Source organism: Megascapheus bottae, chromosome 11 (assembly GCF_031878675.1).
Source record: "Megascapheus bottae isolate mThoBot1 chromosome 11, mThoBot2.hap1, whole genome shotgun sequence".
NCBI lineage: Eukaryota > Metazoa > Chordata > Mammalia > Rodentia > Geomyidae > Megascapheus > Megascapheus bottae.
The window spans coordinates 38,266,600-38,292,272 of NC_143519.1; the positions used below are offsets into that span (position 1 = coordinate 38,266,600).

A 25,673-nucleotide genomic window follows, 5' to 3' on the forward strand; every position below is an offset into this window, starting at 1 on the left:
TTAAAATAAATAAAAGGTTATTTTTTTCAAATTATCATTCAAATGTTTACTTTGAACAGTTGATTATGGAGTTTAAAGAGCTGATTGTGTAAGACAAGAGACCTGAAAGTCAGATGACAAAGCCATCCAAACATAGGAGCTCCCCTACCTACAAGGTTTTCAACAGTGTGCTGGTATACTAGTTACTTTAAATGGCTTTTCTAAATCTCGTCCTTTTAAAATTTCTATTTTAATTTTCACATAAGTTCAAGGCCTAAAGATAAAAAGTGTTTAGAGAAAATTGACATGACTGAATATGAAGCTCATGTATCCTCCAAGTTTCTTTATTATATAACCTGAAGTAACATCATTCTACCACGTCCATCTGAGTCTTAGATTCACATATATAGTTCATAGATGAGAAAAAAATTACTTTTGTGCTAGTACTAGACCTAGAACTCAAGGCTTGGGTGCTGTCCCTTGCATTTTTCATTGAAGAATAATGTTCTACTTGAGCCATAGCTCCACTTCTGGCTTTGTGCTGGTTAATTGAAGATGAGAGTCTCATGGGCTTTCCTGCTCAAGCTTGTTTCAAACCACAGTTCTCAGATCTCAAGCTCCTGAATAGCTAGGACTACACATGTGAGCTACTGGTACTCAGCAAAGAAAAATTTAATTATCTGACTTATGATTGTCCCTTAGAAAATGGTTAATTTCTTTACCATAAAAAGCAAGCAATAGAGACAGGGAATTAGTTGGAAAGTTTGGTTCTCATCTCCTAGGCTATTTTTGGAATTAGATTATACAAGGTAGAAGATTATACTGACTCTTATGTGGATGGACAGTAAGAGAAGAAAAAAAGTTCATCTGGAGAGCCTTCGAAGATTTTATTGCAGTGTACAATTTAATGCATAAAATATCCTTTCTCTAAAAAATGCAAAACATTTTATAGGTATAAAATCACATGAAAATTTTATTTTTCTAGTATATACAATGCATCATTCCAGAAACTAGTGAGAAAAACAAAGTGAGAAAATTGAGCAACTTCAAATTGTAATCTGCCAAATAAAGCCCCAAATTCCTTCCAGGCATTAAAGAATTAGTGAGGTTATGGACTGGTCATAGAGCAAACCTATATAAAGAATCCCTAGAAACCATAAATAGGGTCCTCTTTAAGTTCCTTCATTTCTAGATACTACCACATCATTAAGCCCATAATGCCATTAGATATCTGACAATCCCATCCCGGAAGGTGGAAAATACATGTCTAAGAGGCAGAATATTTTCAAGAGAACTTAACAAATCCAGGCAAGGGCCAGGAGTTTGGCCTAGTGGTAGAGTGGTTCGTGCCTAGCATGCATGAACACCCGTGTTCGATTCCTCAGCACCACATACATAGAAAATAGCCAGAAGGGGTGCTGAGGTTCAAGTAGTAGAGATCAAGCCTTGAGAAAGTTCAAAGACAGTGGTCAGGCCCTGAGCTCAAAGCCCAGGACTTGCAAAAAAAAAAAATCAAGGCAAATAGCTCTCTAGTTTGGTGCAACTCTTCTTACTGAATACCACTAAAGAAACCCACTTCTTAAGCCAGACTCAAAGGAACTTAGGCTCAATGGTTTCCCTCATTCGTCATAATCAGTAGAAACCTTGGGCTCTACTAGCAGAGATCTGCAATAGAGCAAAATCTTGATACATAAGTCCATATAGTATGAAGCTAATTGAAAGGACCTCCAGGATATCGAAACAAAAGCCATATAATGAATGATTGTTGTCCTTAATGTACTATGTTGTCTCTCATCTCCTTTGCTGTCCCTTGGTTATCTCATATTGTTATAGTATCTCACTTTGTTATCTGATATATTGAATTTATTTGTATTTGGTTATTTGAAATTTGATAGGGAAGGGGGGAAAACCAAGATGGGTGGGGGGTGTGGGGGGGGAGGGAAATGGGTACCAAGACATGTGAAAGGGTATCAATGTATGTGAATTAATGCACCTTCTATCTGGCAAATATCATGTAACCCTTTTACTAATTACAATAAAAAAAGCAAAAAAAAAAAAAAGAAACCCACTTCTTGATTCTCTGGAAGATAACTAAATAAGTGGAGAGGATCATTTTCAACAACCACTGTATGTCTACCATCTAGACATTTCGCTAAGTTTCCTGTAGGAAAGTCAGACCATACTCCAGAAGGTAACCATCATTATAGACATAAAGTTTTTGATCAAAAGGGTGATAGTTAATGCTCTGGATTGTTTCCTGCATCTTTGGCATTGGAATGGCTAGATTGCCTTGTCTACCTGTGTTTGTGTCATAGTAGTAAAAAATTTCCTCAGTTTTGGTGTTCAAAGTACGGGTGGCATAGAGAACCCCACATACCATGAAGGCATTAGAAACAGATGATCTGTATTGCTTGGTAACCCAAGTGTTTTGGACTTCGAGTGAGGTGTCATTGAGTTTGCTAACCACTATATTACCAGTGCTGGCTTCAGTTGCATAAATGACCCAGAGTCCTTGTTCATCCGCAGCAAGGTCAATATCTTGCCAAGCCACATTAGCATATGAAAAACGGTTATTATAGACAGCACTAGGGAGATTTCGAGTCACAGCAACTGTGTTATCAGTCAGGTTAACTTTAGCAATGTTCCCAGTATTAAACCAGTTGACATACATGTTCCTCTTATACACTGCTATACCACCACCTTGGCCATAGGTAATCCGATATTGTTTAGCATGTGTGTACAACAGTAAATCATCCAGCGTGTTGTAGAGTCTGTAATATTCCAGTTTTCTTGCATCTGTATTCAGAGGTGCCACCCAATACAGAGTTTTCTCAGGATTCTCAGGAGAGAAATCGCGACCCCAGGCGCCATACTTATAGGAAAATCCTCCCCAGTTGAGCTGAACCACAGAAGGTTTGCTGACGTTCACCACACCACCGTGACTGCAGCTCCCTGTACAAACACAAAAAATGTTCAAAGGCATTCTTAGAGAAAATGAATGAACAACCATTTAGCAAGAACCAAAGGCATCCATGGATATTGTTCCAGTCAGTGTTTAAGGAAAACAGCAGCTCTGCTGTGAAAAAGTCACAACTTGTCATGTTATCTGTCTCAGGGCAAACTCACTCCACTGCTAGGACCTGCAAAAAACTATCTTCTGTGTCCACAGACAGACTTGTAGTCTATTCACAGGGATAATGGAACTGCCTGCACAGATGTTTTAAAGTTTAGAGGACCCAGAAGGAGAAAAGGGAAGACTTCCTAAATTTCTTTTCATCTATCAGAAAGCATATGGCACACTCTTCAGAAACCTATTCTCTTTTCTCATGAAGAAATCAAAAAATAAGATCATTTCAGAATCTTCCCCTGTTTCCATAAATCCAGAAGGTGTTATTTATCAGAGGTCACTCCCAAGGGAGAGCTGGGAGGAAAAAAAGATGATCCTGATTGAGTCTCCATGCTTTTCTCATTGTGCTTTTCCTGAGACCACCCCCCACCCCAAATACATTCACAGTAGATACCAGTCCTGTTCCAAGATAATCTCCAGAGAGCAATTTTTAAACCCAGCATTTTATAGACCCAGAAAGATAGTCCTATAATAATGAGAATTCAGCCTTGAGAAGCCTTTAAAGTTATTTTAGGGCAGTATGGCTTGCTCTGTGCCCAGCTCTATAACCCATCCCATAAAGTATGTGGTGACCATCTTGCTGTAGAGTTACACAGCAAGTCCTGCTGTTCCTAATCCATATGCTACCAAGCAGTAGAATGACAGGCAACTGTTTCATCCCTGCCATCCTGAAAGAGTCATTGTCACAATTTTACAGCCAAGTGGGACCAGATGCGCCGATCCACTGAATCGACATTCCCCATAACACTTGGGTAAATGACTCGGGCTGGGCAACTGGCCCTTCTCATTTCATTCCCTCTGAAATGCCTGGCAATTCAAAACATTTATGAGCTATAAAAACTAAAATAAAGTTCCCATAGTATTTGTATAGGAACTATCCAAAGAGTTGAACATATATTTTCTGGGATTTTAACAAATTCTCTTTAAAAAAAAAACTGGTAAGTTGATGGTTTATTGGATAACAAAGAAAATTCAAGTTCAAGTACATTTAAGGTCAGTTTCCTTCATCTTGCTGCTCACAGAAGAGCGGGGAAAGGTAGGAAGAAACAGAACTGGAATCATTGGATCTAGTGTTACATGCCTGGAGGGAATTGGGGAAATGTGGAGGTCATGAAAGTGGCTGGAACCAAAAGCAACGATTTTAATGAGTCATCTGACATTAGTACTGTGGAGATGGTGGATCAAGGCTTTTGTCTCCTAGACTCTGCCTCAGCCCAAGATGGAAAGACTCTTTCCTTTCCTTGATGAATGCTTCCTCAGCCCTTCTCATTCAAGTTCTGCTCAAAGGTAGAACTGTTCCTAGAAATTCTGCTTTAATTTTTCAGCCTATTGGGACTTTTGATATGTTCCCCTTAAATGCTCACAGAATTCCACAGTCAGTAGCCAACCATACAACAAGTAGGGAAATGAAACAACGCTGTACCCAGCCTCAAATAATTTTGCATACCATTAAACAGAACACAGTCACAGGTTTATTTTTAATAATGCACGCACCATTTCATAAATAAAAAAAGCACTACGTGTTCAGGCAGGAGACTGCTCTCTGCTAAAGAAATAATGAATAATATTATAAATTATTATTTCTCCTAAAAATGATCTCTCAGATGAATGCTTGTTTGCTTTTGTTTATGAAACAATGCATGAATTATTAAAAATAAAGTTAGCAGTGTGTTCAGTTTAATGATAACAAAAACTATTCTAGTTTCCATGTGTGGCAAACTAGGTTCTCTAGTTAAAATGTCTTCCAGAGAACTTATTTATTCACTGTGAGGAAGTTGTGTTCACTTTCAGGTTAGAAGGTTTCAGAGTTGTTTGCTTCCTTGAACCTTGCCTTGCTGGAAAGAAAATGCCTGAAACTAACCATAATAAAATATTTCAGGAAAATTTATGATATACATAACTTGTTCAGTCATTAAAGCTAAAACCCAAAATATCCTAGCTGCACATGTGCACATGTGGAGACAGAATCTTTAGATGCAAAAAAATCTAAATTTCTCAACGAATACCTATTATTATAGCTGCTGAGACTTTTTTACAATAGTTTTGTTATTAGCATAATGCTATATTATCAGTGATCTAAGTCTTAGTGTTATTACTACTGATGGTAATAATGGTACTAGCTTATCATTTCATAAGATGACCAGAAAATTTAAATAGTATAAGTATAAAGTAGAATGTACCATTAATAGATTTTTCCTTGCTTCCAGCCCACTCTTGTTCTCTTGTTCGTGTTGCTATTCCTCCCCTTTATCCCTTTATTCTGTTTCTCCTATGAGTATAGTTAAAGTCCTGTTCTGCTTCTCATCCAATAACCTTGAAGCACTAGCTAATTATGTTGCATTACGTTTCTGGTGGAAGAAATCACAGTACAGAACTATCAAGAACCAAAGTACTCTTTCAGCTTCTCCACAAGCAGGGAAGCAAAGGTAATAGATGCCAGTCAAGTGAGTGTGTTGTTAGAACTGTCCTATCACTCCAGAAATCACTGGTTCACTTCTCCATTACATGCAAGGCAGTATGGTACAGTGAAAGTACAGACAGTTTCCAATTCAAATAGTGTCTCTACTACTTTGTAGCTTTGTACCTCTGAACAAGTTGCTTCACCTTCTGAGCCTCTATTTCTTTATGCTAAAGGAAAAATCATGGCTACTCTTCAGGACTGTTGGAAAGAGGAGAAAGTAAGTACAACTCAAGGAGATAACTTCCATCATTACAATCACAAAAGGTTACACGTGAAGCTTTACTTGTCCGGCTTCCTTTCTTGAAGGTTTCCTTTCCTAGCCTACTAACTCCAGTACCTCAGAACAAGGCCATCTCCACAGAGGCATAGAATTACCTTTGCAGAATGAAAGGAACCAAAGATTAATCAAATCACCTAAACTCAATTTACTTGTTCATGAATACAAGCCTGGCTACACATCTAAGATTTAAAAATGTCTTGTTTACTCTACAGAGCATAATGAGAGGAAGCCTTTCCACAAGCCCATCTTTGGTTGCCAAATCTCTTCATCATGAAATTTATGAGTGACAGCCCTGGTAGTCTGAAAACATCCAGGAAGCTAAGCTGTAGACATGATGTTTCAGCGTATTCTCACTGGGCTTTATCTTTTTTTGACTGTCATGGTTAATAGTGCTTTCTCTAAAATAAACAATCAAACATTAGAACTGAAGATATGGCTCCAATCAAGTGAGAGCACAAAGCCTTGAATTCAAGCCCTGATTCTAGCACAAGAATAAACAAACAAACAAATAATGCCAAACATCATAGACTTAGAGAGGAAACTTAATTTTGTTTCTGTCAATCCTCTCACCTGGGCAATTGAACTTCATTTGAATCAAGGGAGACTATGATTAACTTGTAAGAATGAGACAATTCAAATTATCATGATTATAAAAACTAGCCTAAATTGACTGGAGTATTTCATTGGACTCTGCTCAAAACACTTTTCTAAGTCTGGGATTTTAACACATCACTTATATCTTCCATATCCCACTGAATCACTAGCGAGATAGTAAACATCTACCATGTACCAACAGAGCCTACCATCCCAAGCAAAATGATGACTGATCCCTAAACATACTCATCTCATTTTGCAAATATGGAGTCATTTAGATTCAGGGAGGGGAGGGGGAAGAATGCATAGAGAGTAAAGTCAATTGTTATAAGGAAAAAATAGTTAATGAGTAGAGACCAATTATTTTAAAATGGAGAGTTCTAAGAAATGTAGTGGAAAAGGATGCTCTTTGCTACCCCAAAAAAGGCATAAAGAGCATTTTATTGAACTCAGAACATGTGTGCTGGTTCTAAGCTCAAGCTGACCACAGCGTTAGCAAACGCAGCCGTGAGGGAGGAGCCCGAGGGCGCAGAATCACTTTCTAGCTGAGACTTGCATATAGTCTTTTTTTGTTCTATGCAACTCTGCAGTGAAAAAAAGCAGACAGGCCAGATTTTAAAATCCCATAATAGTGAGTAACTTTAATTAAAGTCTCCACAGGCTCACAACTTTGTGGTACCAGGGGATTTTTCCAATTCTGCATTATCAACCAATCCAAACAAAAAGAGGGCAAGTGAAAGAAATTGATTTAAAAACACAACAAAAAAGTCAGTTTAATAGAAACATCATAAATATAATATGAACAAAGCTGGAAGAGGGCCAAGTGACTTGGCAGGAATCCAGGTACAGCCAAGGTTGTGGAAAAGTAAGTGGAAATCTGGGTTCAGTTTGCTTAAACAACACAGCTGGGCTGAGATGGTTCACAGAAGTGTTACATGTGATGGCCTAGGGGAAATTCTAAAGTAAAAAATAAATTTCTAACCAAAACAAAATCAAGAGACTCACTTGTTTTCCTCCCTAGATACTTAAGACAGCGTATTTTCTCGTCCAATACTATCCTTGTATGACTGATGATTGACACTCAGAGAGAATTCTGGCATTTCAGCTCTGTCACTAACTGAAGAGCTTTGTTGGAGGGCCCTCACTGTGCTTTCTTGATCAACTGTGGTCCTTATTCCAAAGAATGCACAGATAACTATGTCCGAAAAGCCTATTCCATGATATTTGCTCAGGGAGAATATTTGATTCGTTGTTACCAGAAGTTGCAGCATTACCTTGATTCCTGCCGCCTGAGCCCTCCTGGACCAACATACTCACTTCCATTTCCAGCATACCTTTCATACCACTGGTCCCAAACTAAACTCAGCCTAAGTTTGTTACAAAAAACAGATGTGGGCCAGGAGTTTGGCCTAGTGGTAGAGTGCTTGCCTAGCATGCACAAAGACCCAGGTTTGACTCCTCGGCACCACATACATAGAAAAAAAAGCCAGAAGTAGTGCTGTGGCTCAAGTGGTAGAGCTCTAGCCTTGAGGAAAGCCCAATGACAGTGCTCAGGCCCTGAACTGGCACAAAAATGACCGGGATGTAGCTCAGTGGCATAGTGCTTGCCTAGCAAATGCAACGTCCTAGATTTGATCCTCAGTATATTTTTAAAAAAAGACACATGTGGTCTTTACTCTATGCCTGTATCTATTAAGCCTTAATGAAAATTTCTACATTGACAAGGATCCAAAAATTTGCAGGCCCAAAGCAAAAGGTCATGAAGATGAAAATTAATTAAAAAAAAACAAACAGCCAAGCCTGCCTGATCACCTGCATTCAGTGCACTCAGGCAGAGATGCTCATGAACTAAAGGACAACTCTGAATGCTACGAATGGGAGACTGGAGGAATGAACATTGTACATAAAGATCTAGCCCTGCCTCTGTTCACAGCAAGGTTTTCATGTCAAATAATATCATTGCTAGTATTAGGAGTGCTGATTACTGAGCATGGAGCTTCTAATGTATTGTCTCATTAATCTCCATAGCAACCCTACAAGGTAGCTACTTCCATGCTCCCATTTTATAAATGAAGAGATTAAGGATTCCACCCCCCCCCCACTATGCTGCCACAGAGCTGGAAATCTCAAGAGTTATGGGATTCCAAAGCCATGCTCTTGAGGTCTCCACTCTACTTCCCCCATTCATAAATGTATTTAACAAAGCACTTCCTCTAGGCTATATTTTAATCATTGGAGAGCATGAGATGCCACCCTTTCCTCCAAGAAAGGATCCATCTCTTTAATCCTCATTAACACAGAACCTGAGCAGCCATAATGCAGCAAATGTTCAACTTACACAAAAGGGAAGAATACAGGAAAAAGTAAAGACAAGTTCATAAGACAGGGCCGGAGATACAGAGACAGAGAGAGACAGAGAGATAGAGAGACAGAGAGAGAGAGAGGTAGCTGCAGAATCAAGGACCCACACCCAGCTTGTCAGAGAAATCAGTGAGTCTGGCCTGTACGGAACAACAGGCACCACACATAGATTCCAGAGGCTTTACCTCCCTACATAGCTCTGTAAATGCAAAGGGAACATGTGTAACTTGTGGTTTTGTTTCAGATCAGCTCTTTGTGCTCTTCCTATGTGAGCCACGAGACATGATGGAAGAATTAACTTGAGGTGGGAGGACTTAGAACATGGAAGAGTAAACTCAGAACTTCAACCATCTCAGTCCCGAATCCCCTCCTCACCCCGAAACACCAGGCCTGCCTCCAGTGATAGAAGGATGGGATGGCATGCTTACCGGGAGCAGGGGGTGGTGGGCGGGCAACACTCTGTTCACTTTTAGACTCCTCACATTCTTTCAGCTTGTTTTTCAGAGCCCAGATTTCTTTGCGGATATGTAGGACATTGTTTTTGTCTAGCGTCTCGAGCTTTTCTACCAGGAGAGTCATATTCCTTATCTAAGGAAATAAAAATTCAAAGTGACTTTACATTATTGTGCAATTTCTTTCATAAACATTCCAGGGCTGAATTTGTCATTTAGTGAAACATTGCTGCAGAATACGCCAGAGATTCTTCTGAATGGTTTCATTTGGAAGAATACATTTTATGGTTGAGCGTGAATGCCTGTCACATCTCAGGCAGATGTGTGTGACAAGAAGAAACTGGCAAAGATTTTAACAGCTCTAATAATAGAGCTAAGATTCATTCTAGGCATCCACAAATGTCCATTAAAGTTCATTTCTAATAACCTTCCCCTATAAACTCGTGTTTACTCATGGTGTATTATAATTAGGTTTCTAACGAATGGTGAGTACCAGAGAAATCTTAAATTCTAAAATATGTAACTCGAATTCACAATTACAGTCCATGTTATCACTATGCTAATAAATTTTTATTGATATAAATGATCATTCATGTGATAGGCATGGCCCATAGTTATTAAGAGCCTTCACTAAAGAATATAACAAATTTCCTAAAGGAGGTTGCCAGCAGGTGAAAAGAATTCCCAAAGGGATCAAGGATTAGATAGATGGTCATTTGAGGGGAAAACAGACCTAATGTGTTCACAATGAAGTAATATGTAGATTTCTAGGTCTATAAGGATTGAATTCCAGTCAGACATCTAGCATGATCCGGGACAGCTGTCCAAACCTAGGTCATCTCTTCTATAAAGAATTTGAAAGGCCAGCTGGTTCTAGACAGGACTGTGACCATTAAACCACACTTGACTCCTCAGCCAATGAGGTTTCAATATGTTTAACTTATACAATCACAGGCATGTTTCTACAAGAACAGAATGTGAGGTGTGCCATGCTGTCATGAGAGAGTAACAGAATTGGCAGGGAGAGGATTGAAGTTTCTGTCCATGTTCCAGCATTTTTTCATGATCACTACAGAGACCCTATTGTTGACTTTCTGAGAAGTAAGTTCATTCCTTACCTCCACTTCCAGCTGGTCGACAATAACCGAGTTTCCAGAAAAGTTCTCTCTCAGCTTTATGATCAGTTTTTGCATCTCTTTCACTTCTATCTTGATCAGCTCAAAGTCTATTTCTGTGTAAGAAATGCTATTCTTTTCCATGTTTGTTATTCTGACAGTGAGATTCACAAGTTTCTTTTCATATATTTCGATTGACTGGATGTATTCCTTCACCTGAAGGGGAAGCAAAAAGTTTAACTCTATCCTCAGAGTAATATACATTCTTTTCAAAACAAAAAGAAAGAGAGAAAAAAAGAAAGAAAGAAAGAAAGAAAGAAAGAAAGAGAGAGAGAGAGAGAGAGAGAGAGAAAGAAAGAAAGAAAGAAAGAAAGAAAGAAAGAAAGAAAGAAAGAAAGAAAGAGAGAAAGAAAGAAAGAGAATATATTCCTTCACTGTCTACTCCTTAAAAATGATTTGATTCTTGTCAATTACTGGTTTTTGTAAAGAAATGGACCAAAAATTATATTCAACTACATATTTAGACTATCTTAATGTAAGCCAAAAGAAACACATTACTGTAGTAGGAGGTAGATTTTGCACTTGCCTAAAGTCAATTAGTCTCTGAATCATCACTCAGGTTTTAATCTCCACTTTGATGTTTGAAGACATTACCTCCCCAGTCTAAACTGGTTTGAATCTGTCTCTTGCCATCTCTACTCTCTGTGCACTTATATATATATATATTCAGATTTCACAACAGATAGGTAGATTTTTTTCTTGTGGGGTCCTGTGTGATGTGTTATAAGATATTCAACTGTTCATATACTAGTACCTCCCTCCAACCCTGCTTATGATAACCAAAAATGTCTTCAGGTATTGCTAAATGTTCTCTGGAAACTAAATCATCATAACCACTGTTTTCCCTTTGTTTGGGGCCATTGTTGTAAATCTAAGAATATTTCAGAAAAATGAAAAAGGCACTCAGTAGTTTTTCTTTGCTGATCAGATCCAAGGACTTTTAAGCCCATCTGCCTTATAAAGACCCAATTCAGTATACAATATGTGAGTGTATATGCAATTATAAAGTGCATGTTTCATTAAGTTAGCTCACATTTATTCTAAGAACTGATTATTGCAATCAGACCTTCCTTTAAATTACACATTTGTTGCATATATTTGAATGTCTGATCATTAAATTAAAATACTTCCAAAAATTCCTTTAATGGTTTGATATATAATTGGAATCTCCAAATGGATATTTCAATAAATGGTTAGGGGTACTTTCTGTATCCAATTTCTCTAAAAGAAATGCCATGACTTTTTCAATTCCTGTTCATTAAAAGTTGCTGCTCTAACTTGATTTTTAAATGTATGAATATATGTGATACTTCTCTCCATTCTGCACAGATGTCAAGTAGCTGATCCACAATGTCTGAATGAATTCAAAGCCAGATGTTGACCCCTAATCCTTCTAATACCAAAGCAGCCTTAGCTTCTGTCATTTTTAGCCTGTCCACTTAACCCACTGTGCAAATTGAAAGTTGAAAATGCAGCCCTTGGCACTGCTAGGGTATCTCCTGGGGCAACCAACTCTTACTGCCACCAAATGTGCCATCACTCTGAGGCTGAAAAAGCTTGGGACATTTTGGTGGATAGGGAGGTTAAATAAATATACATATATACACACACATGCATGGATACATACATATATACATATATATGTAAGAGAATATGGAGGAAGGATATATATAGAGAGAGAGAGAAAGAGGGAGAGAGAGAGAGAGAGAGAGAGAGAGAGAGAGAGAGGGGGGGGAGAGAGGGAGAGAGAGAGAGAGAGAGAGAGAGAGAGAGAGAGAGAGAGAGAGAGAGAGGGAGGGAGGGAGGGAGGGAGGGAGGGAGAGAGAGAGAGAGAGAGAGAGAGAGAGAGAGAGAGAGAGAGTATGGGGGTAGAGGTAAAATCTGAACAAGTTCCCTTCCAAAGATAAACACAAATAGATGATAGTCACATTTCAATTTCTACATAAATTGTGCATAAAAGCTTATCTATTGTAAAATAATAATAACAAAGTACCAATCCCTTGGAAGTCTGAGAGATGAATATGCTTGTTGGCATTTGGCCTTGCCAGCTCTTGGAATAAATAAAACACTCTCAGCTTTCCTGGAATATTCTAGGGCACATCACAGCTGCTATGGTGCAAAAATGAGTGATTCAACAGTCATCTCTGCTAAATAAAATGTGTCTCTCTCCACTTCTCACAGAGATCTAAGACATGACCTGGAGTTTGTGACCTCTGACAATGTTCACTGCACCTGCCTAAATTCAGTGACAGAATGAAGAGTTTCTCAAAAATCTTTCCCAGGGTTGGGGGGTGGGGGAATAGGGCCAGAGAATTCTTGCAGGTGGCAGTCAGAGGAGAGTTCAGTAGTGGTTAGAATGTATACAGAAAGACCTGCTGGGCATTGTCCAGGCAAGAGAGACTCTGAAAAATGGACCAGAAAGACCTTACAGTGTGAACTAGGCTAATTCAAGCAGATAATTTGTTCCAACCTTCCACATGGACCCAAGAACATGATCAACTGAGATCAGACCAGCTCTTCCTTCCTTGTTGATACAGACCTGTCTAGTCAGGCTTCCTTACCTAGTCATGAGTCTATCCCTACATTCCAGACCCCTGGTGCACTTGAGCACATTTGTCATTTTTCTAGAAGATATCTAAAATTATACCAGTGAATCTAAACAGGGGACATTCAGCAATATATGACTACATTTTTGGCTGTCACAGTTGTGAGTAGAGATAGGTAGGTGGTATTATCTAGAGGATGAGAATGCTGCAGAACATTCTAGTAAGAAAATGAGTCTAACCATGAGAGAATACATAGTTATATAAACATCTTTACCTAGAATTTCGGCATTGCTACATGTTTGGTGTTAGCAAACTCTCATAGATTTGTCTTCAAATCACCAATCTAACATTCAGAACTTCCATTTCACTTTGTTTGTTGTGTACTTAACTAGGTCATTTGTTTTGGTGATTTGTTTAAGGGTAGTTGCTATAATTTCTTACCTCATAAAAAATAAATTGCCATTATTATTTTTGGGGGGTCATAGGGCTTGAAATTGGCCTGCGCGCTGTCCCTGAGATCTTCAGCTCAAGGCTATTGCCCTACCCCTGGGCCTAGGTGCATGAACTCTTCAGCTCAAGGCTACCACCCCACCCTTGAGCCAAGCCCCACTTCCCGTTTTCTGGAGGTTAATTGGAGATAGGAGTCTCAGGGCTTTTTGTGCTCGGGCTGGCTTTGAACCTTGATCCTCAGATCTCAGCCTCTTAAGTAGCTAGGATTACAGGCGTGAGCCACCGTACCTGGCTAAGTTGACATTATTTCTTACCTAGCAATGAATACAGATGTTATGCTAGTTATCTAAAGAATGAGTCCAACTCATATTTCAGCCAATCTCTCAAAACCTGTGATCATAATTATGACCAGATTACTTGACATAATACAGTTTACAACATACTGTTATTTTTAACAAATCCTTAAAAATCAAATGCAATTAGGTTAATGGAGCCTGATATGACAATGAAGACATACAACCCTGTGGCTAGACCCACCTGAGCTCAAATATGACTTCAGTATCTAGTGAGTATATACATAATTTCCCTAAGTCTCTAGTTTTCTCCTCTAAATGGGGGCATTGGTACCCCGCTTGCAAAGTTATTGTAAAGACTAAAAATAATATCCACTGAGTGCCTCACTAATAGATAGACTATTTTTTTCTTTTTTTATTGTAATTAATAGAAGGGTTACATGATATTTGCCAGATAGATGGTGCATTAATTCCCATACATTGATACCTTTTCACATGTCTTGGTCCCCATTTCCTTTCCCCCCCACCTCCACCTCTCATCTTGTTTTCCCCCCTTCCCTATCCAATTTCAAATAACTAAATACACATTTATCCAATATATCAGGTAACAAAGTGAGATACTGTAACAATATGAGATATACTATTAATTGTAGAAATTAACCAAGAAACTGTGACCTCAATGTTTTCTAAACTGACCTTTTCATTTATTTTATTTCACTGCACAAAACATTGCTTAATCAATGTTGTTTATTTAGGAGTTGTCTAAATATCTCCCAGACCGCCTCAGTCTTCTCATGCATGAGGCTCTATTTGCAAATGTGTCATTTTTAATAACCCTCTCCAAAAACCATAAGCCTCCAGAGAAGGAAAAACTCCTTTTCTGTCATCCCCTCCCTAACTGAAGTCACAAAAAGACATGTCCTAAACAACATAAAATAGAAAATGTTTCCAGCATCATACGTAGAAGCAGGCAGCTCTCTGTCTCCTCTGTGTACAGACAAGTTAATGAATCAATGTAAGGCAGCCAAAAACCTTTTTGACTAGGCTGCCCCAAACAGTCATTCCTCCAGTTCCCTTGATAAATGGTGATTTCCAAGGCAACCTAAGGACAGCTGTAATAATTCACCTGGAAATTCAAAAGCCCTGAGCTAAAGAGATAACTTTGGATTTGAAGGTATTACTGACCTAACTGCATCTCTTCTTGGATATGCACAAGAGGATGTTCACAGCCTGGCCAGGAGGAAAAGAAACTAGGATGCTTTTAAAGACTCAAATTCTTGATCTGGCTTAAGGAGCCAAGAGAACAGCAATGACAAGCAAGTTCCTTTACCTTTATGAACTTCTGTTTTTCTGTCTCTAAAATGGAAGCCTGGATGCTGGCCTCATTCTCTTAAAAGCTTCTTTGAAAAGGAAATAGAACTAGAAATGATTTGGAACAGCACAAATGAAAGCTGCCACTGTTAATGTTGCTATTATCAACTCTCCTACCAAATCAAATATGCAAATCCCAGCTGGCAGGGAGATCCCTTTATTAACTTCAATCATAATTCAGGAGGGGGTGCCAAACATTGCCACTTTCGGAACTAAAAGTTGCCCATCCAAGCTGGCACTTTCGCCTTCCCAACTATTAGTAAAGTGGATGTCATGCTCCAACACACCTCCAACACACCACTACACACACACACACACACACACACACACACGCACGCACACATACACACACCCTACAGCACTGGAAGTAAATGTAATATATTCAAAAATTGGGCAAGCCATTTATTCCTCTGGAGTAGCATGAGATTCCAAACTGCCCTTCACACTTCTGGCAGCAAAGATGACATGCAAATCATTGGTTTCCACTATTTCAAAAGCAAATGACTCCAACTGAAAAGATTCTTACCTAGGATTTCCTCTATTTGTTATGTTTTTATGCATAACTTCTTATCTGTACTTGATTATGCTGGAATAAGGCTATGAATATTAATGGCTGGAATTTATAATTTAGTGCTGTGCCATTTCTGCTGATTAATTCAAGGACATTTTATTTCTTAAGAAGTTAGGTTGCTGAAGTAGTCAAACACACTCATTTCAACTTAGAATATTTATCTACCAATTCGAGCTGAAAGTAGGGTCTCAACCTCACCATAATTTTTACCTTAAAGGATAACGATGTTGGATATTGAGGTGCCTAAGCTTAAATTGCTCAGGAAAACTTACTTTGAATCCTACAGTAAAGCCAGATCGCCTTGCAAATTAATGGGGCTGTATTAAATAATAATATGATTAAACCTTAGCCTGGACTTTACCTCTATATAAAATAGGAGTCTTTCTAATTGATTTGTAACCTGGCTAAAAAGCAGGAAGGGGTCAAAATAAGATTACTGAATCACATTGCTGCAGCCAGTTCAGACAAAGGTAAACATTTTAGAATAATCTCCTATGACTGGAAAGAAGTGGTGACTAGAAGGTTGTAGTTAAGGTTTTCCCAAGGCTGAGAGAGCTATTAGTCTTGATTTAAATTCCCAAGGAAGCCTTTAATTTTGGTCCAATGCTAGACACAACTAATGAAATGCTCCTGCTGTGAAAATAGAAAGCAACTATCAAGAAAAATAAGAAAGAAAGAAAACAAATTATACTGTCAGATAGTAGTTAAATAGTAAGAAGAGCAAGGAAAAAGAAAGGAGGATGGCAAAAAGACTTGGGGAAGGAGAAGAAGAGGCAGATAAAGAAGGGATCCCATATAAGTAAGAAAAGACCAAAAGAATCCAAAATAACAAAGACTAATGAGGAAAAGGGAAAGAAATTTTCAAAGGTGAGCCAAGGGGAAAGAAGAAACAAAAGGAATCAATAGAAGGAAAGGTTATAGAGAAGTAAGAAAGAGCAGAGCTAAGGATTATGGAGAAAAGGAAAGAAAATAAAGCAAAACCAGATCTAGAAGAAAACCATAGGGAAGAAGAAACAATCAAACAAAGTAAAAACTGTAGTATTGGGGCTTATAGAGGGAACACAAGACCTTTTCCCAACAGTCCGGCAGACTTTGCCTTGGCATAGAGAAGCTCCATCCTGATTCCTTCCTGTGCTTTCCTGCACCCTGCTCTGAGGAATCCTATAAAATGTGCAGCTCCCACAAAGCACAAAGGTGCCATCTTAGGTAGGTGGAGAAGGACTCATACTGGTCCTGAGTCTCCTTTCATGTGCTTTTTTTGGCTGATTTATTTATTTGTCCTCATTAGGATATTGTGTGAAAAGCACATGCTCACTTTGGAAAGTTCTGCCTCAAACCTGCGAGACAGGATGTGTGCTGTGTACTCCAAGCGTTCCACTCTCTCGGCAGGAAACACGGTGTCAGGCAGGGAGATGGCGCACTGGCAGATCCCGTGGTCATTCATGGAGCCCGTGAAATTGGAAAACGGCTGTCAATAATAACAAGGTGAACATTAGTAAATAAGCTGGAAAATGACCATTTCTTTTCTTTTCTTTCCTTTGGCAATGGGAATGACAGAAATTGGCTTGTCAAAGGAGCACCCCGGGGCACGCAAGGGAAAGCCAATACACCTGTGGCATGAAGCCGTGGTGTCAACAGCCTTTAGCAAAAGGAGGACTTTGAAGGGACACCGTTACTGTTTCTATGCAAAGAATGAGAAATAAAGATTCGACAAAAGCCATACGTTTGACTGTCAATTCTCCCACCCACCCAGTGGGACTCTTCCTCAAATCTATTCCTCCTCAGTGAAATTGAGCTAATCTAGTTGCAGGGTTTGTCCTCAGAAGTAACCAAGTCAAGTGTTTTCACCTGCACATGGCCCACGATCAGCTACAGCCTTAACTCCTCTATATTACTTGACCTTCTTTTCTTCATCTTTAACCTCAACCCTAACCCTACTGGAATGAAGAAAAGATCAAAGATGGGGGCTATGGTGAAAATATAAAGTACAAACTCATATCTTCTCTTCAGCCTGGAAATTGTCTAAGTAACATTTTTTCAAATGGTAACAAACCAACCATTTGTTAAAAAAGGAGTGGTCAAAACCAGGCATGGTAGCTCTCCTTTGTAATGTAGTTACTAAACAAAGTTGAGATCAAGAAGATCATGGTTCCAGACTAGACCAGGAAAACAGTTCTCAAGACTCCAGCCTGTCTCAAACATTAAAAAGCTGGGTGTAGGGCAAATACCTGTCATGGGTAGTGTAAACTATAGGACTGCAGTTCAAGCCAAATAACCAAATAACTCAACAACAGCAAAAAGGACTTAGAGTATCACTCAAGCTGTAAAGGACCTCAAGACACTGAGTCTGGGGCCAGTAGCACCCCAAAAAAAAGATAATGAAAAAGAAAAAATATCTAAACAGTGCATGAATCTGAAGTTTTGTGCACATTTCTTAAAGTTCTCTAGCTTACCGTTTGCAGAAAAGTCATTTTAAAATATTTGATGTTTCTTTAAGATATTCAGGCTCACACTTCGGTGCCACTACATATTTTTAAACGACAGGTTTAAAAGATCCTGTTTTTCTTTTGTCCCCTTTGAACTACCCCAAGGGGATCCTGGCACAATTAACATCTTTTATTGCTACTTTTGCCTTACAGAGTCACTCTTGGCAGCTAAATCGGCTGTGCCTTTTAATGATCTCATCTGAAGATCAGCCCGAAGCTCACCTGTGAAGAATCAGCCTGAAGGACTCTTTATGAATCACTGAAGGAAAGAGAAGTGGTTTTCAGGGTCTGAAGAAACTTGGGCCAGGTCTAAGTTCAAATCAACCAGCTGAGGTTGCATGTTCTATGCATGTTATAGCTCTGGCCTCCAAGACTCCTAAAGAAACTTGGCCTAGATGCTTTTAGAAACAAGACCTAGGCCCATCAATGACCTCTGGAAGACTAAGTCTCTTCCAATTAATTTTTTTTCTTTATGTGGACTATTTCTCTCTCTCTCTCTCTCTCTCTCTCTCTCTCTCTCTCTCTCTCTCTCTCTCTCTCTGTGTGTGTGTGTGTGTGTGTGTGTGTGTGTGTGTACGAAAGATTCTCCATGGCTTTCTTGACATTGGCCTCAATTTCCTTTTCCAAATCATACCCCATACTTGTTGGAATAGGGGATAAGGAGGAAAGTCAAGCAGATGTATGTCACACATGGGGTAAGGAGAAGACAGGGAAAGGGGTCTTTGCCAAGGATAAATAAAGACCAGACAACATGCTCCAGGAGTCTGTCAAAGGCGACTCCTTTGCAATTCTATCTAAAGACAGAAAGATTCTGGCTTAAGCATGTCAAGTCTTTTACAAGAAGAACCAATGTACCATGAACTTCTGAACAACTAGCTTATAATAAGTATCTGGTAAAGAAGACAAAAAAATGAGGAGAAAGAAAATCTTGCTTTACAATTGACAAAGGGATGTTAATTAGCTGCACAAGACCATTCTTAGTGTTCTTTGATAATCTATCAACTTAAGAAACAGTGGATCTCATCAAAAAGTCTCTAGACAGTCAACTACATGCTACTAGCTAACAACTTTTAGGCTTGAAGTTCACCTGAAAGACAGGAAAATAATTATGAGCCCTGCTGACAGCCATTTCACTGGCTTCTGTTGAATATCTCTGTTCCTACGCTGTGGACTCCCATCTTCTGTCCTGCTTATCATCAGCCCAGCATGCTCAGCTGACATCAAAATGGTCTATAAGTTTGATCAGTGTGTCCCATTAGAGATATTTCTGCTTCTTGAATTCAATGACAATGAAGCTAATGGTGATGGGTCTCTCTCAGCGGTGAATGCTTAAACCCTATGTGAGTCTAATGTGGAGAATGGGAGAGAAGACAAGTGCTTGCCCCTTGGCCCTTGGAAGGATCTGTGACTCCCTTCTCTTCTTTGTGCAGGGCAAATAGGATCCTGCATGCCTAACCAAATACACTATAGTACTGGTTCCCCATTCAGCATGTAGTCAGTTAACATGCACTGGTGCTAGAAGATGAGTAAGACTGCTTCCTGCCCAGGAATCTGGTCCACCATTATTACAAAAGTCATAGTGTTTTTTGCTTGTTTCTTTTTCTAACCGGCCCCAAAGAAGCATGAGAAAAAGCACAGGAATCATTGCAATCCTGCTGTGTGGGTTACTTTGTGGAGCAGGGCACTAGGCCTTTCCCTCCTCCGTGAGATGAGAGCCAAAACAGCCCTTTCTAGAGAGCCCACATAGATTTAGTGCCTCAGCCCCACACCTGAAGGTGGGACTCATATTTGTGATTTAAGGTTGCAATTGGCTCTAATTAACAGGCAGGTCTAAGTGCCCACAAAGACTCAAGACATAAAATAATGGTACTCAACATTTTCAAAGTACAGAAAATGATACATTTAGAACTTGCTAAGTGACACTTATAAAAAGGGTTTTCTACCACTTTGCTAAGAGCTCATCAAACTGACAGCCAGCCCCAGAAAATTAGGTTTATACTGGGATTGACACCTAGTCCACCATAAAAGGAGGCTGGCCTTGTGGTACTGACTCATCACCACAAGGAGTTAAGTAAACTAGGAAGTCAATTAAAACCTCTGAGTACATTTTAATGACCATTTCTTATCTACTTCTAAATATTTGTCTTCTTACCAGACAATAGATATTTTTAATTCCTCTGCTCCTTGGTCCAAATTTGATTTGCTATTGTTTTAGTGTTGAGAGGTAGGCAAAGTGGGGATGGCACCCAGGAAGGGAAGAAGGCATGGTGAGCAACGTACATTATGTAATAAATAAACTATGTAACTTGAGTGGATGGATGAGAGGAGAAAAATGGGGAAGAATGAAGAAAGGTCAAGAATCTTCATATTCATATCTGTCTTCTGGAATTATAGCCCCTATGATACTTCTACATAATAATAATAACAATAGTAATGATAGCAGCATTTTAAAAAGATTGAACATAATTAAAATGTAAAAAAGAAAACATTATTGTTAACCTCAAAAAGAAGAGGAGAAGGAAATAGGCAATTCTAATTGCCCCCAGAAACTGTCCAGTGTCATAGGATAGAATTATGTTTCTGATTTCTGGCAACATAGAGTCCTTGTGAATATTTGTGATTCTCAAAATTTTCTCAAGTGTGAGAAGTAATGCACCTACTACCTAGCAAATGTAACTGTAACCCCTCTATACATTACCCCAATAATAAGAAAATTAAATTAAAAAAAAACTTTCTCAAGACTTGAAAAAAAATATTAAGTGAAATAAGCCAGACCCACAGAAACACAGTCTCCATGGTTTCTCTCATTTGTAATAATTAATATATGCCTAGGATAGTCCTAGCAGGAGTTCACAATAGCCCAATTGCTGTGCACAAATGACCATACCAGATGATGCTAATCAAAATGATCTCCACAATATGAGAACAAGAGGTTTTTATGTGGTTGTTTTTCTTTCTTTTTTTCTTTTAGTGTACTGTTTGCAGTTATTTCTTTTGTCTTTCATTTTATTCTCCTCTGGTTTATTCCTTGTGGTTACTGTGTCTGATTTCGGTACCCTGCGTCTTGTGTATGTTATCTGATTTGGGGGAGAGAAGAGGAATCACAGAAACAGTGGGACAAAGCGCGAGCCAATGCAGCAGCAATCCTCACTAGACACTGTGTTGGAAATGAACTTTGCAATTTGGCAGGGAGGGGTAAAATGAGAGAAAATGAGGGAGGCAGTGACCCAGCTTGAAAAGAAATGTACTCATTAACTTACTTATGTAATTATATCTCCTCTAACATCAACTTTACAATGAAATTTTTAAAAAATTAAACCTTTCTCTTTTTTAAAATAAACGGTTTTTATCTGTATTCCCTGGAAATATAGAAATGGTATTCACTATAGGTACCCTGGAAATGAGTTAAAATTCCTTAATATAACTGAATTAGCATGAGCAGACTGATATCTGCACTACATAAGTTGCCTGCTTAGTAACTTGAAGCCAATGACCTCACCTCAGCAAGCCTACTTTTCAACATCTCTAAAATGGGACCATTAATTTGACCTAACTCTTCCTGATATTCCCTCTAGACCCTGTCCAAAAAACACATATGGTTTGTCTGCATATTCCTGATGCTGCAATGAAAACCTTCCCTTTTCCTATTTACCCTTCTTGCTCATGGATGCAGCTGGTTGATCTGTCACTCAAGTTCTTCAAAATGCATGCCCATTCCTACGCCTTTGAAAGTAAATTCAAAGAGAACTCATCCCCCAAAGCATTCTACACAGGGAGCCTCTGTAGACCCATCTCTGAAGTGCACAATGGCTTGGTTGGTTTCCTTTGTAACTGCAGTTATTTGGTGCTCAAAATTGCCTTAGAAACTCCCTATAACGAAGAAGGAAAAGAATCAACATTCCCTTAGGAAATATCCACATGCAGTGACACTTTCCTGAGACAAATATCTCCTCCCCTTACTTCTATCTATCTAAGTGCATAGAAATGGCCAGATCTCAGCACCCGCAGATAGGTTCTTATTCCTTCACCCCATCTCTTGTTCACTTTCCAGGGTCTCTTCTGTGCAGCAGCATATCCCTTGAACAAACTTTCCTGGAGATGCTTCTTACAGGGTGCATTTTCTAACAGTCTCTTTATAGAATCACCTGGGGAGAACTTCTTTCAAAATACCTGATTTTTAGTCACCTGTCCCAACCAGAATTCAGGCCTCTGGAATTTGCTCTCCTCCCTTCCACCAATGGTCTTCATATCCAGTCTGATTTGAGACTAGACTCCCCCCCCATATCCCATCTAACCATTTAATTATTTCCCTTAGATTTTCATTCATTTCCAGGGCACCTATAGTGAAGGAAAGCAGTCATTCATCTTTTAGAGTGCCCACGTCTAGCCATCCATGAAATTATATTCAGGTCCCCAAAACAGTGGGAGGAAAAGAATGAAGCCAGCTAGTTCACTTGGGCTCTGCAAGCCTCACCTGGTTCACAGCACCACCTGCTGCCCACGGAGTGGTCTCGGGTGCTACCCAAGAAGGTATAGCTGGTTCTGTAGGCTGAGGTTGAGCTGCAACTGTAGTCACTTCACTGGAAGTGCCCATGATCTGAGGTCTCACAGTTCCTGCAGCAGGCCCAAGAAGGCCCAGGAGAGCCAGCACAAAGGCGAGACTCCACTTCATCTTGTCCTTCCTCCTGCACTGCTAACTTCTGCCCTGAGCCCCATCACTTCTTATAGTGCCTACCGGGGATTTCCCCATAACCAGTTTGTGGGAAAAGAGGAAGCAACCTCGGGGCACGGGACCCACCCCAGAAGGATCACAACACCAGAAACCTGAGTCATGTCCACACCTTGCCACTGAGACCCACTCTGTGACCTGCCCTTAGATCCAGATTAGCCCGGCAAAATATTAACTCAAATGAGTCCACTGAAGTCCCCAATCTGTTTTCCACCTTGGCATTTCTTTGAAAGAGATGGGGATCAAAGAAGTCTTTGTAGATGAGACTGTTCTGAGGATTGGAGAAGGAAAAGCAACCTGAAGTCCTTGGCCTAGCAATCACTTCTAGAGGTAATCTCTCCCATTTTACTGAAGTCTGCTTTCCAAAGCAGAGTCTCTCTTTTGACTACTAACCTCTCCCCTTGGCCCCTAGGGGATCTAAGGCTTTCTTTTTCAGAACCCACTGCCCATATTGTCTCTGACTGACCCTGGCAATGCCTGATGTCAAACAAAGTTCTCTCTCAGCAACTTCACTGTGAAGACAAGACCCACAAGGCATTGTTCCCTGATAATCCAGACAAGACTCTGCACTAGACAGCAAGCATCATTGTAGGTCTGCTTGGAGAGGAAAGAAAAATGCTCAATAAGCAATCCCTAGAGGCTGAGTGCCTATTCCCCCAGGCCAAGGTGCTGTCACCCACCCACTCAAAACTCATCCCTCAAAACACATCCCAAGGGAGAATCTTGCTCTTGATAGAAGTCTGTATGACCTCCACTGCCCCCAGCTTCCCTATGTGCTGGCCAGGCATTAGAGCTTTAAGGCTTACGCTTCATGCAAATGAGCAATAAGATGTCTTCTTCATCCTCTAACTCTCCCTCACCCCCACTCCCACCTCCCACCCTCCACCCCTGTCCTGGGCTTCAGACCACCTTTGCATCTGTTTTGACACTGCACACACCTTGTGACCTCTGCCACCCCTGCAGCATACCAAAGATGTTCGCTGAACATTAAATCCAGCTCTCCTGTTAATGAATTGGTGGCCTTGGATGTCACTTGGACTCTCTAGGCCTGTAACAATTCCTAACTTATTAGAATTCAGTGGAATATGACATTCTCCATGGTGTGTCAGCTTTGAAGTGCTATAATGAATGTCAGTTTTGTGTTCAATTTCCCAAAGTCTACATCAATCTGTAAAGTCATTAAGTTCAAGACAAAGAAAGCAGATCCAGCCCCTCTTCATCCCAAACCTATCCTAGGATTACTTGGGAAGATGTGGTTTGTAGGGTTCTTGCATATAGCATAACCTCCCAGGCTCCACAAGCTCTCAGAATACTTACAGGGCTAATGGGAGAAAGTCCTAAATTTTTAGTTCACCATTCAGAAATTCCAGGGAGGGGACAAGCAGGAAAAACACAAGTGGGAAGATAGAAAATGAAGGAGAAAGAAAGAGAGCAGGAGGAAAAGGAAGTCTTTATTTTTGGTACAACACTCCACACTGCTCTCTACTCAGAGGAATGGACATCCCCAGGGACTCATATCCCCACTGTTAGGGCCCACATTGTCCCGCCACGCCCAGCCATGCTGCTGCCCCTCTCCACTTCCCAGAGGGAAACACACGTGCTGAGCCACCCAAGGATGTCTTTGCAGGCCAGGCTTTTCTCATCTCATGTCTCTGTGAGTATCAGAGACAACTAGAGGAGACTAAGCAGGATAGGAAGATTATCCTAGAGGCTTTCTGCAAGCACCAGGTCCACCTACACTATCTTTTCCAAAAGTAGTTTATGGTAAGGATGATGGCCAGCAAGGAGTGACACGTGACCCATGGTTAGGAGTTATCTGTAAGTTCACATCTCTGGGATTCTTCCCTCTGTAGGAGAGACATCTTTAGTAAACAAATATAAAGGTGTCCAGTTTGAAAATGTTTGTTTCCAATCTATAGCAAAATGCAAAGCTAAACTAATTTTAAAAGGCAGGGGGTGGTGGCACCGCTAAAGTAAACCAGTGCCAATGACGAAGGACCACAAAGTAACCATGGCAACTTTTTTTTTCCAGGAAAAACAATGAAAATTTTATGCTCAACCCAGACATGTAGAACCAAGCACACCACTCAAGTCCTCGCCTCTTCCCATCTCCTGCCTAGGTCATTCATCCCCACTGCCCTCATCATATACCAGATTTTTTAATATCTGAGCTATCATCAATGCCAACTATCAAGCCCTTTGATGATTAAACTTGTCATAAATAATAAATTGATTTCCATTTAAAATATTTCCCTATACTATTTGGGAGATAGTTACCTTAAAATATGTACTTTCCATTTCATAATCAAATTATGATGGCGTATATTTTATCAGGTGATTTTACACCCCCCCCCAATACTACTTGAGCAGAATGTGAACTATAAAATTCCCTATTCCAAAATGGTTCTATGGTTGAATGTGGCAAAGTCTTGAGCCAAAGAGCTCAGAGACAGTACTCAGGCCCAGAATTCAAGTCCCATGACCTAAAATAAATACATACATACATAAATAAATAAATAATTCTTTGGTCCCTATTAACAGCAGTTCAACCGTGGCCCCTTTGACCACATGTTCTAGCGTCTTCAATGCCCAGCCCAAGACAAGGAAAAGGTGAATGTGGACAATGAAAAGTGACACCCAGGATCCACTAATCTGACAACATCAGAGTCTATGACTATAGAGGAAGAGAGCCTGTGTCTACCTTCCATCTCACCTCCCCTCTCCCTCCCCGCTGCATCTCCTCCTTCCCACCAAGGCAAAGGGCAAAAATCTGTTCTCATATACTGGTAGCCTATGTC

General features: G+C 39.8%; 1 protein-coding gene across 1 annotated transcript; it reads right to left on the reverse strand.

Moving 5' to 3' along the window:
* Nucleotides 1-2,062: 2,062 nt before the first annotated feature.
* Nucleotides 2,063-22,833, reverse strand: Olfm4 (olfactomedin 4). Its single transcript, XM_090341718.1, has 5 exons — nt 22,621-22,833; nt 16,976-17,128; nt 10,373-10,585; nt 9,231-9,390; nt 2,063-2,931 (listed from the first exon to the last, which is right to left on the reverse strand). The coding sequence occupies exons 1-5, from the start codon at nt 22,816-22,818 to the stop codon at nt 2,132-2,134; spliced, it is 1,524 nt and encodes a 507-aa protein (XP_090197844.1). The 5' UTR covers nt 22,819-22,833; the 3' UTR covers nt 2,063-2,131.
* Nucleotides 22,834-25,673: the final 2,840 nt, after the last annotated feature.